At 39.6% G+C, this 19,706-nt stretch overlaps 1 protein-coding gene across 1 annotated transcript in view; it reads right to left on the bottom strand.

Moving 5' to 3' along the window:
• LOC105835435 (division abnormally delayed protein) overlaps positions 1 to 19,706 on the bottom strand; it is a 55,305-nt gene that overhangs the window by 9,079 nt on the left and 26,520 nt on the right. The window contains exon 5 of the mRNA XM_036289780.1: positions 11,019 to 11,353. Within this exon, the coding sequence (XP_036145673.1) occupies positions 11,019 to 11,353 (335 nt within the window). The remainder of the gene's footprint in view (positions 1 to 11,018; positions 11,354 to 19,706) is intronic.

Below are 19,706 nucleotides of genomic sequence, written 5' to 3'. Positions count from 1 at the left end.
ATTATTAAAAAAAAATAACGACAACTAATGTGTTTACGTAATCCAATTGTATTTTTACCATTATTTATCGCATATCGTTAGTATCTCTAATTTTTCTCTCTCGTTGCAAAATAACAAAAGAAAATAACGTTCTTGTTTTGAGAATAACTATTTTCAAAATGTTGTGAAAAATATATATTGAAATAAGATTAAATGAGATTCAAAGCGATTTATTTATTAAAACATTTTAAACAAACACAACTTGTTTATATGAGAAATTTTATATAGTTTTATTGAGTAAAATATATTATTATTCTCTCGATAACAATTTTCATAAGTTGGAAGGAAAAAATATCGAACACAAAATAATTCTGTATTATTTTGTTGAAATATAAGATTATCAAATTCTTTAAAAAAGAATAAGTTATATATAAGCAAGATTGTCATCGTTTCATGTATAAGCGTGAACATAAATTCTTGCTTATATTAAACAATGATTATTAGATAGAATATATAAATTTTAAATCAATACTTATGTTTGATATTATTTCTTCTGTACAAATACCGGCAATATGAAGCGAAACTCATCTCAAACCTTAGCATGGCGATTAATTTGCGATAATTTATTAATCCACGAAATTATTATGATTGTATAGAAAAAATGATGACTAACGTTTACATATTCTGGCATTTTTGAAAGTACTACTCACCGTGTACCGGTATATTGGCTTTTATATAAATGTCTAACATTTTTCTCTCTGTGTATATGTGTCCGAAGATGTTTCAATTTCTTCGCTTGACTACTCTTCTTTCCGCTATTATTCCCCCTATTCGCATGAAAAATATTACATCGCCAAACAGGCGTACCGGAGTATCCAGAGTGGCTGGATGGCATGATAGCTCGATTTGAAATATCGTCGAAGTCGTGGGGCCGACTCTTCTTCCCGGTGCTCCTGAATGCCGGCCATTCACGGAACGACCTCCTTTGAGGGAGATCGTCCTTCACCCTCTCCTCCCCCCTCACTCCTTTTAACCCCCCGCGCGCGCACATGTCGCGCCTCACACAGTTTTCCCCGCACCTTCTTCCAGCAATTTTTCCTCTCACCCCGCGAACTTTCCTCCGCTCCTTTTCCGCTAAATCGCACCCCGCGGCATCTATCTCGAGTCATATCTTCTTTTAAGGCACTATATAACCCGCGTAAAGTTTCCTTTACGGACTCCCCCTTGTCAGTTCGCGAGTTTTTCGACATTTTCGTGAAACTCGAGAGGGGAATTATAATCTTACAGTGCCTTTAAAATCATTAGCGCACAACAATACACGCACTCGTCGAGAGCGAAAAAGACTAAGAGGTGAAATGTTATATACAGGGCGCCTTGCTTTCTTTCGCACCCCACCTGTCGCTCTTCCTTTCTCTCCTTTCTCCGGTCGAGCACCTCTTCATCCCCGACACGGCGCGTACAATCCGCGCGATCTCGTCGAGACGGGTTGAGGCGAAGACCCGGGATGAAACGAGCGGACAAAAACTGGTTCTCCCGGCGATCGAACGCGAAAACCGTCCGGACGAAAACGAAACGGCATTTTCCACCACGTTGCGCGTACGGAGTATTTGATGAATTGACGCTGCAACCAGAGACAAGGGGGAGACAAAGAGAGAAATAGAATAAATGTAATTCCTCCGATCCCCCTTCTTCCCTCCCGCCCCTCCGCCTCGGGAGCTGGTTATTTCGATCCGAGCTTGTTTCCTCGGTAAACGGTTTCGTTCCTCGGCGATCGACGTTTTTGTAATTAAAGCTCGAGAGTTGAGTTTCCGTTTAAAGCGAAGCTCGCTCGAAAACTGAATAAGAGGGATGGCGGTGGTAAATTCGCGAAAGATTTGACTTTCGCGCGACTATAACGCTCGGGAGTGCTTTTCCGGTGACCTCGCCCGCAGCAAATTGACCAAGGAATTCGCGAACGAAAGGGAAGAGGGTAAAAAAACGACGCGGGGTTCTTTATATCGCGTACAGGTGATTCGGGTGCTGGAGCACATACGCGCGCGGCATCGATCTCGAGCGCCGGAAGATGGAACGCGCTTTGGGGCAGATTAATATTTCAATGCCGAGAAAGAGCGCCGTGAGACGGTCCGCCATTATTCCGCGGATTCCTTAGGTGCGCGAGGAAGAAGGAGGTGCCCGTATCATCTCGCCGTGAAATAGGACATCGGTTTGGTTTCCGACCTAAATACAAAAGTTGTATCCTCCCCGGGGCCATCCTTTATCTCCTCGAGAAGAAGAGGATGATAGATTAATACGGTATTCCTAGATGATATAGACTAGGATTTTCCCAAAACTTAATTGTATAGACCGCGACTCATTTTTCAAGACGGCAAACATTCACGACCCATCTACCTTCAGTGGACGTGAAAAAGCGCGGAAGAGAATGGTAAATTGATTGTCCAGAAACTCAAACTGAAAACTGAGTTTCTGATGCACTCAGAAAAAGGATTTGATTGTAAGATATTTGTGTTTCCGTTCTTTAAATATTGAACAATATTTTAATTTTAAACAGTGTTTTAATTTCATAAATAAATTTTAAGTTTGAACATTTTAGTGTTGTAAATCTAAACACTATTTATTCCTTTGTTGCACCAATTTTTCTGTTACATATTTTGCTAAATTTTAGTATAGGCTTTTAAAATTGTTAATTGCCACCAAATTAAAGGAAATTAACTGTGGGTTATTTATGTATAACACTTTATAAGTAAGAGTTTTTTAGGCTTCTGATTTCAATCAAAAGTCAAAATATATAAATAGAAAATGGCGGATTTACGAATTATGCAACTTTTGAATCAATTTTTGATGCAACACTTACTATCCTCCCCACTGCCGTTCGTTTCCTTAAAAGAAAGATTTTTAATTAAGCAATTTTGCAGAATATAAATGATTTTTAAAACAAAATCTTGCAAAGAGTCAAATTTTGATTCAAATTTTAATAATAAAACTGTATATGCATATAAAATAAGCAAATAAATGAATTTAGAATCAATGGTAGATAAAAAAATAAGAAAATAATTATATATTTATGTAATTATACTATTATATATATAATTATATATATTATGTTATTATGTTAGTCATATACAGATGCAAGTCCAAGGAACACAATAATATCAAATATGTTACAAAAATTAATTGTAAAATACATGAAAACTGCGAAGATGAGTCATATATATTGCCCGCTATGTAACAAAGGGTTAAAACTAAAATCATTTTAGCTCTTGCACACAGATTTTTAAGAATCAATATCTTAAAATTGAACACTTCCTATAATTGATGATATTTTATAAATCTCGGAGAGAAATGACATCAAATTTTCTGCAAAAGGCCGCAATGTTGATTTAGGAACAGTATTCGTATGAGTCACATTGGAATTTGGAACAACGATCGACACGACCATTGGGTTGCGTTTGTGTTGAGGAATACGGCAACACGATCGAAATAGCCATTTTAGAGGAGGCATCCAATCAAGATAAAATTGCTGTATCGAGGAGTAGCTTCGTTTTAGAATTGCTTTAATCAAGTCCGCTTCGCTGCAAGGAGAGAGAGAGAAGCGCTTTTATAATTGAGCGGATGAACGACAAGAAGTTCGCTCCGATTATCGCGGCGGTTCGTCAGTCACATTGAAGCGCTAAACGCAACTAAATTAATCGCGACTAGTCTCCTTAATGGCCGGATACAGCGCGTTCTCACGATTGTTAGAAGATACCGATCGTCGTGAAAAAAAAAAGACGACAATTTGGCAGGAACAAAAACCGGACGTCGCGGCTGAGAGAACAGAGAACGATTATTATTTAGAACTTCACGTACGCCTCTCGTTAACGAAAAAAAAAAAAAATTAACTAATTACAAAATTGTTATTTCACGCCGTCGGTTTTGCATTGAGTTCATCACATTTGCATACTAACTTTAATAAAATTATATTTCGGAGTAATAATAATTCAATCAATTTTAAGCGAATTTTAATTTAATTTTAATTTTTAATTTAATTCCAAAATTGATTTTAATTAAAAATTTTTAAGCATGCCGTTCAAGCTAGAATTCACAGCAATATATAATTTAATTTTAATCTAAGTAACCTAACCTAATTTTAACTCGTATGGAGATATCTAAAATTTAATAATTTTATTTTAATCGTTATTTAACATTAACGGACATTTTTTATTTTCAATTTCAAAACGTCACTCGTTATCGCCCGCGCGGCAAGGTCTTTATCGTCGACGCCCGATCTGCGGCTCCCTCGCTTCTCAAAAGGCGCATTTTTTTCATCAATGCCTGCGTGACAAATAGGGCCGAACCGGACTCTCCATGAATGACTCGCTATTCACTGCTATTCGCCGCTAGAACATTGATATTCCAGCGGACGCTATCTCTCGAAATGTCTCGATACATATATACGCGCCATCATCCACCGCGTGCGGCAGTTAGACGCGAATGCATTATTTATAACATATATCGTCCGCGCAATTCGTTCCCATTCGAACGGCGACGTATCGGATAAGCGTATGCTAATATATCGTTCGCGCTGTTCGACGTCAACCGAGCGTGTCGATGAGGCTGCAGCTAAATTAGAAGAATGATCGTACCGCGATATATACGCGCGCGATCCGCCGATGACGCACGCGTTCTTCTTTAGCGAGCCACGGTGGTATTATCTGCCGCACTTATCTCTGATTGATGCACCCGTTTGTGTTTCCTTCTTCATCTTTTTCTTTTTCCTTCTTAGATTTATGCTAGAAATGAATAACTTCCCGACGTTCGGCGCAGCAACGGAACTCGCGATGCAGAACTTTATCTATGAAGGAGGGAGATCTACAGTGCTTTTGTGCGCAAAGAAAGAAAAAAAAAAAAACTCTTATCCGCGAGTAATTGCGAGCTAACTGATGGACCGCCAACTTCCTCAAGTGTTCCGCGAAACGAAATAAAAGTTTTAAACGGCGCTTTCGGTCGAGTGCAGAGCGCTTTTCCAGATTTAATTACAGAGTTCCACCGCGAAAGTAACATTTCCACCCCGATTCTTTTGCCCGTAAAACGTTATACCCCCGGTCGGTCCTTTCGCAACTGTAATTCGCGCAACGCATGGTCCAATTATTCCCGAGTGGCATTCGCTTGTTTGTCAGCGCAGGAGCGGCGAGATCGATGAAAATATGCGCGTGAGCGCTCGGCGCATCGTCATCGCGTTACGCGCGCCGCGAAGGTGTCGGGATTTCGTATTCGCCGTTGTCGCCGTCGCCGTCGCCGTCGCCGTGGCCGTCGATGATCCAGTCATCGTCGGGGAACTCGCTTTCCGAAGCGGATACGTGATCGCCCGGCGGCCGGGCGTCGCGCCCGGCGCGACGCGAAGCGCCTCTCCGGCCGTATCGGACACGGACGATATACGGTTTCAGCACGCGATTCAGATATCAGATTCCGCGGTTCATCATCGAACGACGCGGAGTGCGTGTCGCCGGATAGGATTAATCGGGGAGGGATTACTTTTGCATTGCGCTTAGAGCGACCGCTGCTACGGAAACGCGTCCAACGGCCGGGTATTAACGACGACGCATTGAATTATCGATGATGATACCATTCGGCTCGAGCGCAGAATTTCGAAAGCATATGGAAAAAAAAAAACTGATATCCGTCTCTCATTCTTCTCTCATTTACATCAAGTTACATCCGCATTTTTAATAAATAATCATGGTGATGGTTCGCAACGCGTGTTCTTCATTTTTATGTATGTAGTTTTGAAAGAAAGGATTTTTAAAAAATTCTTTAGCGTTGCACTGTTAATAAAATATCAAATCAATTTCTCAAATTCTCGAATCAAGTAACATTTTGTTATTTTTAACTGTGAGTTGGGTGTTAATAGTACATTATGTAACAAGGGCGTAAAGTCGGCTTTTTATGCACAAATGCAAAAGATTATTACGTCCGTGTTGCATTTTTTGTTATCCGTGCGTCGCTGTGTGGTCCTTTGAGTGCTTGGGTTCTCGCAAATTGACAAGTTAACCAAAGTTAGGTTTGCGAAAGCGACAAAGCGTCGGTCAATTCTGCGAGAGTTACCATGTGCGTGTGGTGAAATGACACGCGCATACGAGTGTTGAAATAATCAAACGTGTTGAAATGTTTTTCGCCACGATTCACGCCATTTTAGAGGACATAAACTGTGCAATAATGTTAAAGTCTTGAAATCAGCGACTTTACCTACAAAAAAGCGACACAAAAAGAACCACTTTCAACGCATATGTAACAACAAATTTATTATTTTAACGCAAAATATGTGATCAAATATACAATTTCTACAATCAGTCTATTTCTGCGGTTGAATTGCTCAGTCTCAAAGTAACCACCATTCATATTAATTGTTAAGTTCCAGGATGCTCCTAATTTAGAGGTAAAAATTTTTCCGAAAATCGGTGACGAGATAAGGAAAAAATTGCTACAAGTTGAAAATAAAGATAAAAAAGTAAGAGATATTTGCTTTTTTATGGATCAATGAATAAGTGATTTCGATTCTTTTTTAAAGCAGTCTACTATGATATTATTTGAATATAATCTATAAATTATATATAATTATCCAACTCAAAATAATAACTAAAATTCTTTATTAATCGAATATCATTTATCAATAAAAAGATAATAAAAATCTCTTATTCTCTTTATAACTTTTTTCTTTAACATGAATACGTAAAAAAATAAATTAAAATCGAATTGAAATTAATATATTTCTCGAGTTAAATCGTTCGATTTCAATGTTTTCTCGACTGTAACTCGACAATCGGGAATTCAACGGCGCGGGTGCCGTTTAATAACCGCGAGAGATCGCGGGACTGACGAGGATCGATTTCGCGTGATGGAAGGGGATACGCTCGAGCGTTAATCGGCTCGGGAGCGAAGAGAGAAGCGAAACGAGAGGAATTCTTGCGGCGAGAAATAGCAACGCGGATGATCTTGCGACATCGTGACCTCGTGGCTAAGATGTTTGGCTGCGTCGTTCATCCGTCCGTCTGTAACGTCCGTTCGTCTGTTTGTCCGTTCGCCCATTCCATCCGTCCGGTCCGGCGCATCAGCGGACCCGCGCGCATTTATGAGCGCACACGTATATACGTATGACGTAGCTCGCGCGCATATTATCCGTATTTATCCGCGCGCATGTAAGAGCCGCATACGTGTCGCACCCACACGCGCGCGCCATCAGGTACCGGGCGACGCTGCGGCGCCCGTTTGCTCTCGTTGCCAGACTCTTTGGCGGCTTGGCGTCCCACAGGCTACGCGCTGCCATCTCCCCCCCTCTCTCCCCCCCATCGCACCCTCTCGACACGTCATCTTCCTCTTTCTCCTTGATCTTCGATTTCTCTCTTTCTCTTTCTCTTTCGCCGTTCCACGGTTCCGTCCTCCTCCCTCCGGTCCCCTCCGCCCCCTTTTGCGCCGTTACCGACGACGTCGTCATCGCCGATGTCCGAGAGTGGCATTGAAGAAGTCGCATCTTTCTTTTTTCAGCCCCTTCCCCACCTCCCCTTCCTCGCCGCGTTAAAATCTTGTAGCTGAGGAGGTCGCTAAAGTCACTATTATCGATGCTACTGTATCGCATGGAGATGTCATCTGATAAAAAGATTGTATTCCAGCTGGCGCACAGTTGTGAAATATAGAAGAGGAGGTAGTATTATGTCCTCCATTTGCATTTTACGTATAATTACTTTATTAATGATTTTAATGTGAAAACTCAACGTTTTTGTCAATATATTATATTATTCAATCGATTCTAGACTTAAAATTATGAATATTATTACTTAGGATGTTATTTATAAAAATGTGCGTACATTGATTATTATAAAAATTAAATCAATATTTTAAAAAATCTATCAAGTTTCCTAAATCGTATCATTATACAAAAAATGTATTACAAACAATGATATTAATATAAGATTAATAATAATAAAACTAATAATTAACATAAAAAAATATGTACATTGCAAAAATAATTTCCAGTAAGTTTTATTCAACGTTACTTTTTCATTACTGCTATTAATTAATTATTAAATATTTGATATCCTTTTTCAATAGACGATTAATAAGTATTATGATTCCTTATACTTTTTTTTTATTCGATATTTTCGAAGACGATATAATTTGGAAAAACTAAAGATACGAGAGATGACCGGTTGTCAATCATATATTTTTGCAGCATGTTGCTAAAAGGCTTATAAAAAATTAATTTGTAATAGATAAAAAATTAAATAATGTTGCAGTAAGTACCTGAAATATTAAACTACATTTTCCAACATTTTTCAACGTATAAATCAGCACCAAATAAAAAATATAATAAAAATTATTAATAATTTAAGTGGCACGCATTCAGTAAATTTGCCTATTTGTGCAATAGTACGTTCAAGTTAACAAAAGCGAGAAAGTATACGTAATTGAATGTCAAAACGTCTTAAAAAAGTTTCGAAATGGTCAAAAGTAAAAATATCTTATAATAAATTAGTTATTATATATATTATCTAAGATTAATAAGCTACTAAGCAAAAAAATTTTATAATTATCATCACTTAAAAACGGAATTATTATGAGTCACTATATCCATAAAGACGATCTAACATAGATGCTTTCTCTTTTATGATTTCAGATAATTGAGCAGCGTTCACCGTTAATGGTGTCACATTCGTACGCTCTCATTCTGTCAATTAAACAAATAAATCACATCATGCCCTATCATATCCGTCACACGGATCCCATCCATTTTTAAACGGAATTATGCAGGATGTTCCGATTTACGAGCGTCAGAGGGCGAGAAGCCGGGGTGAAAGAGGGTTCTCGATCGTTTAATTAATTTAATTTACTCGCGCAATATCCGAAATTAATTAAATTCGCTACCACGCAGCATAAATTATTTTCGGAAAACCGATTGTGTGTGTGTGTGTGTGCGCGCGTGTGCGCGCGCGCACCGGCGAATACTGCGTGAGAGACGCCCGCTTTTCAATCAACCCCCAACGTAGAATCGAATTACCAGCGAGCTGGCGAGCGAGTAATCGAGGGAGTCGGTTTCGCTTCCCGCTCTCGGATCGAATCGTGCGGCATCCACGACGGCTTCCTCGACGGATCGAATCCCATTTAGATTTCCACAGTCAGATACTATACTCGTGTATGTCGAGAAAGAGAGAGAGAGAGAGAGAGAGAGAGAGAGAGAGAGAGAGAGAGAGAGCTCTTTCGCTGGGAGGAAAGTCGTGGCGGCACGCGAACGGCGTGTGTGCATATTTACATGCGCGTGTGCGCATACACGGATGGAGCGGATGATCGCGCGCGCGGAGGACTCCGCGCGTTGAGGGCGGGAAGGGGGGGGGGTAAACCTGGATTTCAGGAGATTTAACGGCCGCGCCTGCTGGGAATACGTTATCGGCGGTACCACCGCTCTCGCGACAACTTTGGAACGTAACGCGCTGCCGTAAAATCGCATTCACATGTGGGAGATTCCGCTGCAGCCGCACGCGCGCGTGACGTTTGCGCGGGCGCCCGCTCGCCCGCGCGCGGAATACAAAGAAGAGTGAGATACGCGCGCAAAGGGAACAATTGAAGCCGCCCGCAGGTGGAAGAAGAGGCGTTGGAGGAGGAGAGAGGGGGTCGCGCGCGAGCAACATTTTGCTGAAAACTTCATCTCGCGGCATCGCATTAACGAATCGCCGCGCTGCTCCGGGCGAACGTGGCGCGCACTTCGGATATACAATCCTCTCTCTCTCTCTTTCTCTCATCGCGATATACAGAATCTCATTTAGGGCCACGCATCTTACCTTCGCCGTTCGATTATCCCGCGAATTATCTTAACCGCGTGATCGGTCATACATATATTATTGCAGGGGGCGAATCCGAGGCTCATTCTCTACCTCTCTCTTTCTGTTTCTTGATTTCAACGAGAGACTCCCATTTCACGGACGAGCAGCAGCATCTCGAAAAGCATAAAGGCGAGAAGTCTGGACCTAGTTCTCTCTGTTTCGTCGCCGATGGTTAATTAACCCTTACAGGGACCCTGCTCCATGGACCACTTACATTGCCGCAGTTTTATTATCGTTGCTTTTGAAATTTGGCCGTAATAATTGTACCTTTTTATTTTTCTAAATTCTTGTCCTTCAAGTTTTTAAAAAATTTTTTAGTTTTTTAAGTTTTTTAAATAAATAACTGTACATATTTCGTTTATATTTTAAATGTGAAAATTTTGAAAGTTTGATATCAAATTCGTAATCGACCTAAAAAATCTGTGAAATGACAAGATTGTTGCGAAAAATTCATTTTCTTTTCAAATCCGAATTCATATTCGTAATCTGCAACGACCGGAAAAACACGTTTTCACAAAAATCCACCGTCTAATTGTGTCTGTCAAAGGGTTAAGTTCGCAGTGGCGCATAATCGATCGAAATCACGAGATTGAACAATTCGGCGCGTGAGCGATCCATCGTGGGCGGGAAAAGAGAGACATTTTCCCTTTCTCGCTCTCTCTTTCTCTCTCTTTCTCACCGTTATGAGGGCAACCTAAGGCGAGCGGGCCACCCGGCCCGCCGCCACTCGTTGATTAATAAGGGTGCGAGAGAGCTACCTTCGCGTTCCGCTCTCTCGCGCGAGCGCGCGCCGCCGCGAGAGAGCCGTTCGTTCCCACGAGGGCGCATTCCGAGGGCGGCGGCACGGATTTCGGGCGACCGGCGGGCGATTTCGATTAGAGCGAATCTCGCGTGAGCGAATCCGTCCGTCGGCCCTTCTCGCCCCGGCCCATTTATTCGCCTCGGCCCGGCCCGAATGAGCCCGCACCGTGCCGCACATTTTATTCCTTTTGTTGCTGGAGCAAACAGCTCGGCCCCGATAACGCGTCTGGAGTGAACCTGCTATTATTTGCCCGGGCATTATGTATACACAGGTGACGTCAATGAAAAGTGGATTGCCGTCGATCAATCTCTCGCGTGCCGCGCGAAAAGTGCAAATCCTTTCTCCGTGCTGCGGCGAGAAAAATTACGAAACAACAGAGTTGTACTCACTCTCCGATCCGCTCGCCGTTCCAGCAGTGCTTGTCGGGGTAATCCTCGCAGATCGCGTCCGCCAGCGTGCCGTAGAAGATGCGGGACCTGACGACGCTCGCCAGGAAGTTGACCAGCTGCTTGTGCAACTCGTTCAGCAGGTCGTCCTGTGCGTGAGCCGAGGACGGTAACGAGGACGCGGCGGCGGCGACAGCAGCTGCGTGCACCTCGATGATGGACGACGACGACGACGGCGACGACGGCGACGATTTCGCAGCTGCGTCCGAGGTGGTGGACGCCGCTAGGCTCCTCTCGTCGGGCGGCAGCAGCTCCGAGCGGCCGCACACCTTTCTTACCTGAAAAAGAAAGAAAGCCAGGCTAACATCGATTCCGCCGGTTCATTACGCATGCACGAGGGAAATGAAAATTCTAGCGAAACTAACTATGTATGGATCAGACGTGGTCTCGGGCGTAACGTTTCTGGATCGCATGAGCGGCGACGAGTAGAACGTCGGAATTATTGAAAGTACGATTTGTATGGAAAAAAAGGAACGAGTGTAACGTTAATGGCGTGACAGATGGTGACCCTCTTTTTTTTTCAACCGAAGGGGAAATCGACTCGAAAGGTGTGAGTGAGGAACGATGTTCGCTAAAGCTCGCTCTGCTTGTATCAAATCAAGTACATATTTTAATATAATATTTTAGTAAATTTAATAAAATTATTTTACATTTTATTCTGTAGATATTAATAAATCAGAGAAAACCACTAAAATTCTTCGACACGGTACAATTATCTTGATTTGGTGTAACAATGTTTAAATTTAGTTTAAATTTTAGTTTAAATTTAATCAAACTATTATCAATTTACTATTACGACTTACAAATTTAGTTCTTGATAATAATAAACGATTAAAACTTTTCAGTGGTCTTGAAATAAATCTTAGAAAACAATCAATTAAATATTTAATCAATATACTAAAAAACGGTAATAACTACTAAATATTAAATGAAATAATGCAAATATTTGATTAATATAATCAATAATATTTTACTTTTCTAAGTATTTATTAAGTATTATCAAATGATTGAATACATTTTTATGTTTGATTATAGCATTTCTCTCACTATTTTTTTGATAACTGTTATTAAAGTTCTTTCAGTGTAAAATAAACCAATTAAAATAAATGTTGTATGCAATTGGGATTAATTCAATCAATAGAATGAATTAAAATAATTGCTGCCGACTGAAAATCGTTAATGTTAATCATTGATTTATAACATTAATTGATAGCTGTAAGTAGCATTGATTAATATAATGTATAAAATAATTTATCGATTCATATCACTTTGAATATCTTTTCGATAGGTGACAAACACATTCTTCAGGTTCGTAATAACTTGTAAAAATTATAAATATAATTTAATGAGTAACGACTGATTATTCTTTTTTATCAACGATATTTGATTTATTTCAATCATGATAATATTTACCATAAATTTTTAATAGACTTTTTACTTTATTTTCTAGTTAAGCGAAAATTTAATCGATTAATTGTACAAAACCATTTGATCAATTAATTTCATTAATTGGTTACATTAAACATAATTATATACTTTTAAATGTATATCTTTAATCAATTATTTTAATGAAAAAGGAAATAGTTATTCAATTAATGCCCAACACTGCCGTGCACGCACTAGAAATTGAGAATCGCGAATTGGAGATTTGGGATTCAATCAGTCAAAACAAAACGGTTGAAAAAATTATCTAACTTCTAACTCGTCAAAACTTCAATTCGCAGTTCTCGATTTCCAATGCGAAATTTGTTACGGGATTAATATGACACCCCGTATATTAATGCACCTGGCAGCAAGTGTGCGGTAAACACGACGCATGTATAAAGATCGGCTCGGTAAGGAGAGCTTAATTCTGTACGGTCGCGCGTGGAAAGTGTCGCCTGTGAAACGACTTGTTCCCGTTCCGGACGACGTCAATTTCTTGACAATTTAATAAGCGACGCGCCCTGACAGTTTTTACACTCGGCCGCGCGTCACGCCACGTTTCGGCGCGTTCACGCGTTAATCAGGCCGTACGCACGCATACGCGTAACGTCCCGTCGCATCATCAAAGATGGCATATTCGCCTCTGCCAAAAAGCGCCCTGGCTTTTTCCCCGGTCCACATTTTTCTGTAAGCGCACGCAAAACACGTGAAACATTACGTGACAGCTGATGGCAACATTTTTACGGCGCTCTCCGCGGATTTTGCAAGGACTTCCCCGAAAAATAGTATAACGTGGGTCTTTTTATAGCGTAATGCCTGTCTCTGAGATGTCCAGGAACGTTGCCGGCGTTGCCAAAAGCGCAAGTTTTCTCTCTCGTAACGTGCTCTCCTTTTCCGCACGCCAGCCACGTGCACATGTGCGCGCGCGCGTAAGAAACCCCGAGGTAATCTAAGGTGCATTCACAACGATCACGTACAGGAACTCGCAATATTTCAGCCGGCTTAAGTTGTAAATTGCTATTTATGGATCACGTAGAGGTCTACAAACGCAATCACGCGATCGCGAAATTATCAAATCGTACTCTCCTCTCTCCACGAGAGTAGGTGAGCGAGGAATAATACTAACGTGATTTCTCGCCGAGAGGAATTTTACAGCAAATCGCGAGCTACCCGCGTGCCCGAAAGCTCGGAAAACATCTCAACGCGTCACCGCGCGTTTTATTTGTAAACGAAAGTTTCCTGTGCTGCTATATCGAAAAGGAGGAAAAAACTCCACGCTCAAACAGATCGCTCAAACAGAAAACAGTTCCGCCGTCTTCACTTCGAATGTCCATTCGTTCAAACGATTTTGTAGAAAACGATTTTGTAAAAACACCTCTCTCTCTCTCTCTCTCTCTCTCTCTCTCTCTCTCTCTCTCTCTCTCTCTCTCTCTTTGTTCGCTCCATTTTCCACTTTACTTTTGTCGATTTGCTTGAAATGAGATCTTTTATCTCGCGGAACTTTATGTCACGTGATGAAGCTCGTCAGTGATCTTTTATATTTAATAATGTAATTATCAATTTTAATCGTCTTTATAAAAATGCGTTTTATACCACGGGGCAGCAAATGGATTTCGAGAGATTCTTTGAAATGCCTTTGTGACGTAAAGTATTTTTTATCCAGTTATATCACATCGTCAATCACATCAGTCTCATCAAACATATAATTTCGTTTTAATTTTATCGCCTCCGACTGCCCGTCATTCATCAATCTCGTTGATCAACATAATAAACGTGTAATTTTCTTTGAATAGATATTCACGCCTTTTCAAGATTCTTCCGTTATTATCATCGTTATCAATCTCATCAATCAATACATTCATCCACAGCTCTTACGTTTATTTCCATCAATATAGATTAACTTTATCTCGATTCAACTCATTTTTTGCTTTTTCTAATTTTAAGAGAATTAGAAAAAATTAAAAGTAAATTAAAACAAGAATGAAACTTTGCGTAAACCATTTTATACTTAAAGTACTTTCAAAGTATTAAAAATTGAAACTTTTTGTCACAATTTTTTAAATTAATTTAATTTTTATCATCATGAAAAGCTTCCGAATGACAATTTAATTTTTAATAACAAATAAAGTAAATAAAATATAAAAATGTTAGATAAAAATATTATCTTTTATTCGCGCAACTTTCATGTGTACATTTATTATTTAGAGTATAAATAGTAATCAACAATTTTCAATTTCAATTTACTTTGCAGTGACTGCAGTACATCCTTAAATAAAAAATATTAATTTTCATTTCACGATAACTTTTTCCCGTGCATCTAAAAATTTAGCTAGATAAAGATCTGAAAATAATGTTTTGTTAGACCATCAAAATAGTTATGTAGGACGCTCGGGCGCGGTTGGGCAATGCTGTAAAAAGTTTTGATTTACTTCGCTCAAGATTTGGTAGCCATACCAAACTCTTATTCTCTCTCTCTATACGTGTGTGTGTGTGTGTGTGTTTGATCGTTTAAATAAGAACTTCGCCAAGCGCTTTACGTGAGATACTCTACATTCTCATCGCCGCGATAGTTAAGCCAGGGGATCGCTTTCGTGATTTTTACTAGGTCGGGCGCGATAGGCAACGAAACTAAACTCCCGCTTATCTCCGCTCGAGATCCTGACACGCACGAGCGTCAAGAGCGCGTTTATCAACTTATCAGCCGGGCGCGCTCGCGTTTATACAATAGTCATTAAGATTATCGTTGACATCTCTCTCGCGACGCGCGCGATTCCCGCGCCGCCTTTCTGTCCTAATTACTTTTTAACGCGGCCCATAAAAGGAGCCGGGGCTTAGGCCGACGGTATACGTGGTGGTTGCTCTCTCCGAGGCCTCTTCGAGGCGGCATAATCGTAAAACCGGCCGGCCGAGCGTAATTAAGACGGCACGCGTGGGCGTTCAAACGTCGCTCGCTCGCTCGTCTCTCTCGTCTTCTCGATTTCTCATTCCCTTTTTCTTTTCCTCTTTCCCTTTCTCTCGCACTGTCTCTCTCGCTCCCTCGCTACCCGGAGAGAGAGAGAGAGGCGACTCTCTTCCGTCCTTCCCTCTCTCGTGCCCGTCTTCGTTTCCTCTCCGGGCGCAGTGGACGAAACGCGAGGCGAGTTTGGAACGCGGTTTCTCATCTATCGTGAGAAGATTCCAATCAGATATAATATTCACCAGGTATATCGTCCCGCTGTGATTTTGCAAATTCACGAGCTTGCATATTATGATCCGTGAGAGAATCAGAAATAGTCGAAAGCAAATTGACTGTCGCCTGTGCGAATTACGTTTGATTGTATTGATCGATTGTGAAACTCTATAAAGTCGTATAGTAGCTTTTTTGTAAGAAAAAAAGATTCTCAATGATTTCTTCTGTTCTAAAAAAAAAGAGATAACTGGCAATTATACAGAGTGCAGTTACGTAGATAAGACCGGAGGATTAAGATTTAAGAGTATCCGCTACTTATAACTGATTCAAATCGTTGAAGTTGATGATTTAATGACGCCTCTTTCATTACTTCTCTTAAAGAGGAAGGAATAGATAAGGATGATACATTTTTCCTAGTAAAGTAATATTAAATGATCTATAGGCCAGTTATATTAATCAATATGAAAAAAATATATATTAAGAAGGTCGAATAAATGGCGATCAAACATTCTATATCTCACTTTAAATCATTTTATTATTTAAAAAATAATGATCTTAATTAAGAGTTGCATAAAATTAAGTTAAATCCATTTTTAGTAAATGTTATATAGCAAAAAAAGTCATGACTCATTCATTTTTATTTCTTTAAGATTATCTAAGCAGATCATATTTTTATCACTATTAATACAATGCAATGCTTACTTTCTGAGAAATTAGAACAGCGCCGCTTTAGAAGATTTATTGTTTTACTACTTGTACATTGACATTAACAATCTTTAAACGTTTGATCGTGGAAATTTACACGAATTAGCGAAAATCATTTTAAACTCTAAAAAATAATATAACAATTTCACGAGACCGTTATTTAGATTTAAAAATCTCCGAAAATCTGTAACATCTTGGGAGAAACCCTCCCATAAACGCCCGTGATGTAATCTCAGTCGGCGTAATTCCATCTCGCTCGAGATATGACGTAATTGCGAGAAACAAGGATCACATTTGTCCTAAAGAGGCAGATACAAACGGTTCGATAGGCGCGCGTTGTAAGGGAGAAAAAAAAAATGAAAGAAAGCAAGAAGGCGAGAAGGAAAGGGAGCAGAATTGTGTACCGGAATGAGATGACACTATCAGCGCGAATAAATCTCCGGCGCGGAACGCGCGCGGAATCTTATCGAGAGAAATTTCGAGCGCCCCGGGTCCCCCTCATTCGCCCGTGCAACACGCGAGCTCTGCGCGAGTTCCCCGTGCGGCGACAACGGGGGTCGGCTCTACCCTTGACCCGTTCCACGGCAAGTGGCGACAATGAGTTCCGCTTCTCACTCGTGGGACAAACGAGGCGGATTAGAAGATTAGGATGTTATCGCTTAACGCGCGCCCGCGCTCGCTCGCACGCACCGAACAATATCGCGGCGATCTCTCAGAAGGAGAGCCGCGCGAAGAGCGATCGTTGATCGCTACTCGGGCTTCCTCCCCGTCACGCCGGAAACGAGAAATTTAGATTCAGAAATCTAGCATCCTGAAAAGATAACGTTATCAATGTTGGTCCGAATTATGTATACAAGATGGAGCGGTTACGGGATAAAAAAATTAATTTCCTGGCAGTAAATTTAACACCGTGGATTATTTGTCATGGGAATTGAATATGTTTAAAAAATTGAAGAAGAAAGCAAACTTACATCATTAATATACAATATCAAATTGTTTTTATCTATATCGTATTTTTCTGCATTGTTTCTATTTTATTTTATTGCATCTTTATTGACATTATATATATTATATAATATTTCATTTATATTAATGCTTAAGGTCCGACCGATTTCTATCCACGGAAGTTTCTCAAAATTTCAAAGGTAATTGATTTTTTAAATTAAATTACTCCACATTTTAGTTTTTTTTCCAAAAAGAAGCACAGATAATTGTTACAGGGACAAAGGAGTTTTATTCACAAGAAATTTCAAAGTATACATTCATAAATTTTTAGAGATTTTTTAAATTCAGTTTAAATAGATGAAAAAGTGATCGAACACGAGTCCTCATAATTAAACTAATCAAGAATTCTTTTTCATATTGCACGGATTAATATTTAAATAAAAATTAAGATCTTGCTAAAATTATATTTTCAGACCTTCTTTTCATCTGTATCTAGCTAGATTGTTAGATACATTAGCAAAATCATTCTCTCCATAGTAGATAAAAACAGTAAAGTTTTAGATATAGATAAAAGCGGTAAGAACTCGACAGACTCGGAATATTTCACGATACGCTCTTCTTGATGGCTTTAAGTTATCATTAATTAAATTAAAATTGAATTTTAATTTAATCACGAGCGAGATAACAATTTAATATGTGGCGATAAGATACAAAAGGGAGTCTAGATCGAAAGGAAATATCTTCTATCAAGGAAGGGGAAGGGAGGGCCCATCGATCTTTTACCGTGTATTCGGCAACGAGGGTGGTAATTGCGGTATCGATACCGTCGATATTCATGTCAGTGATAAACTGTATCGATAACGGGAGCCACCGAGGAGACGAGCGGATAAGGGGAGAAGCACGGACGCTCAAACATGAAACCGAGCACGATGAAGCCGGAGATTTCGTTCGTCGGATAGAAGATCAGGCCTCCTCCTTTCGCAAAGATAGCAACCGGGTAATTGATATACAGCGTGTGTGCGATTCAAATGGAATGCAAGAACTATTCAGCTGGGAAACAGATTACCGCTCGAAAGCGAGGCGTTCGAGGTGGTGATGCTCGTGGTAGTGTGCGTTAACAAAGCGAGCGTGTATTGCTTCTTAACACATTAACTGCCATTGCGCAATTAGATAACTTTGTCCCCGACGTCATTAAATCAGCATGTCTCAATACGTTACGTATTATATCAATATACATTAGAAATATACATGGAGCAAATTTTCTTTTGAAAATTATCCTTGGAATTGTGGCAACAATTAATGGTGAGGCAACGTGAAGAATTTTACTACGCTTTTAACAAAATTTACTAAAATTTTAATAAAACTTGGCAAAATTTTAGTAAATTTTGTTAAAAGTATAGTAAAATTTATTAAAATTTTGCCAAATTTGATTAAATTTGGCTAAAAGCATAGTAATATTCTTCGAAGTTTACATTGTCTCACTATTATCACAATTTTAAACAAAGGATAATTTTTAAGAGAAAATCCTGTCCGTGTGTGTATATATATATATTTTTTTGTTTTTGCTTCTAAAAAATTAAATCGAGTTAACTTGTATTTGATAATCAACGTGTCAATGTTAAGACTATTGAACATTAAAGTCTAATTATCAAGTCTGAAAAAAAGAAACGTGAGATTCGTTTCAAGGACGCTTTGGTTGTACAATACCACAGCTAAAAGTTATAGAAATGTAAAAACCGTAAATTCTTTACGTTCTTTTTTTCCCCTAACAAAAAACTTTAGTCGCGAATATCCTGAAACCAGCTGCGAGGAACAAAGCAACGAATAATTTGACTTGTAATGGCTAAGTTCAGCGGGAAAAGCAGCTTTGCAACTTTGTGAGGCTCTTTCACTATGATTGATTTATACATTTAAATCCGGTGGAAACTAAGAGCAAAAATTAATCATATTAAAGAATTTCATAGCAAAGCTGCTTTCTCTTCACTGATGCAGCCAACCTAATTGCGGCTTGTACAGCGTGAATGATCATTTTTTGCTGCACAGTTTTAGATAAATAACGTTTAGGTAAATAACAAATAATATTTCCGAATAAACTTTTACGTATTCAAACAGAATAATCTATAAAATCCTTACATTTCTCAATCATACTGTTTATCAATAAGTTAGATCTATATTTATGCTCTTTATGATCGTTCTACCGAACTATTCACTACATTTATTTATTTATTTGGGCAATGCTTTAAAACGTTACATACATTTAATTAATTTAATCACTGCGCCACAATTAATTACGCAACATAAGGAATCTCGATGTCCTCGCGGCTGTGCAAGGATTATCTTCGCGAATGCAGTTTCTCCAATCCCTTCGAGAAACCTTCGAAGGTACT

The sequence above is a fragment of the Monomorium pharaonis genome, chromosome 7 (assembly GCF_013373865.1).
Source record: "Monomorium pharaonis isolate MP-MQ-018 chromosome 7, ASM1337386v2, whole genome shotgun sequence".
Lineage (NCBI taxonomy): Eukaryota > Metazoa > Arthropoda > Insecta > Hymenoptera > Formicidae > Monomorium > Monomorium pharaonis.
The sequence above is the reverse complement of the archived record's forward strand: the minus strand, read 5'-3'. Positions and strand labels throughout refer to the sequence as shown.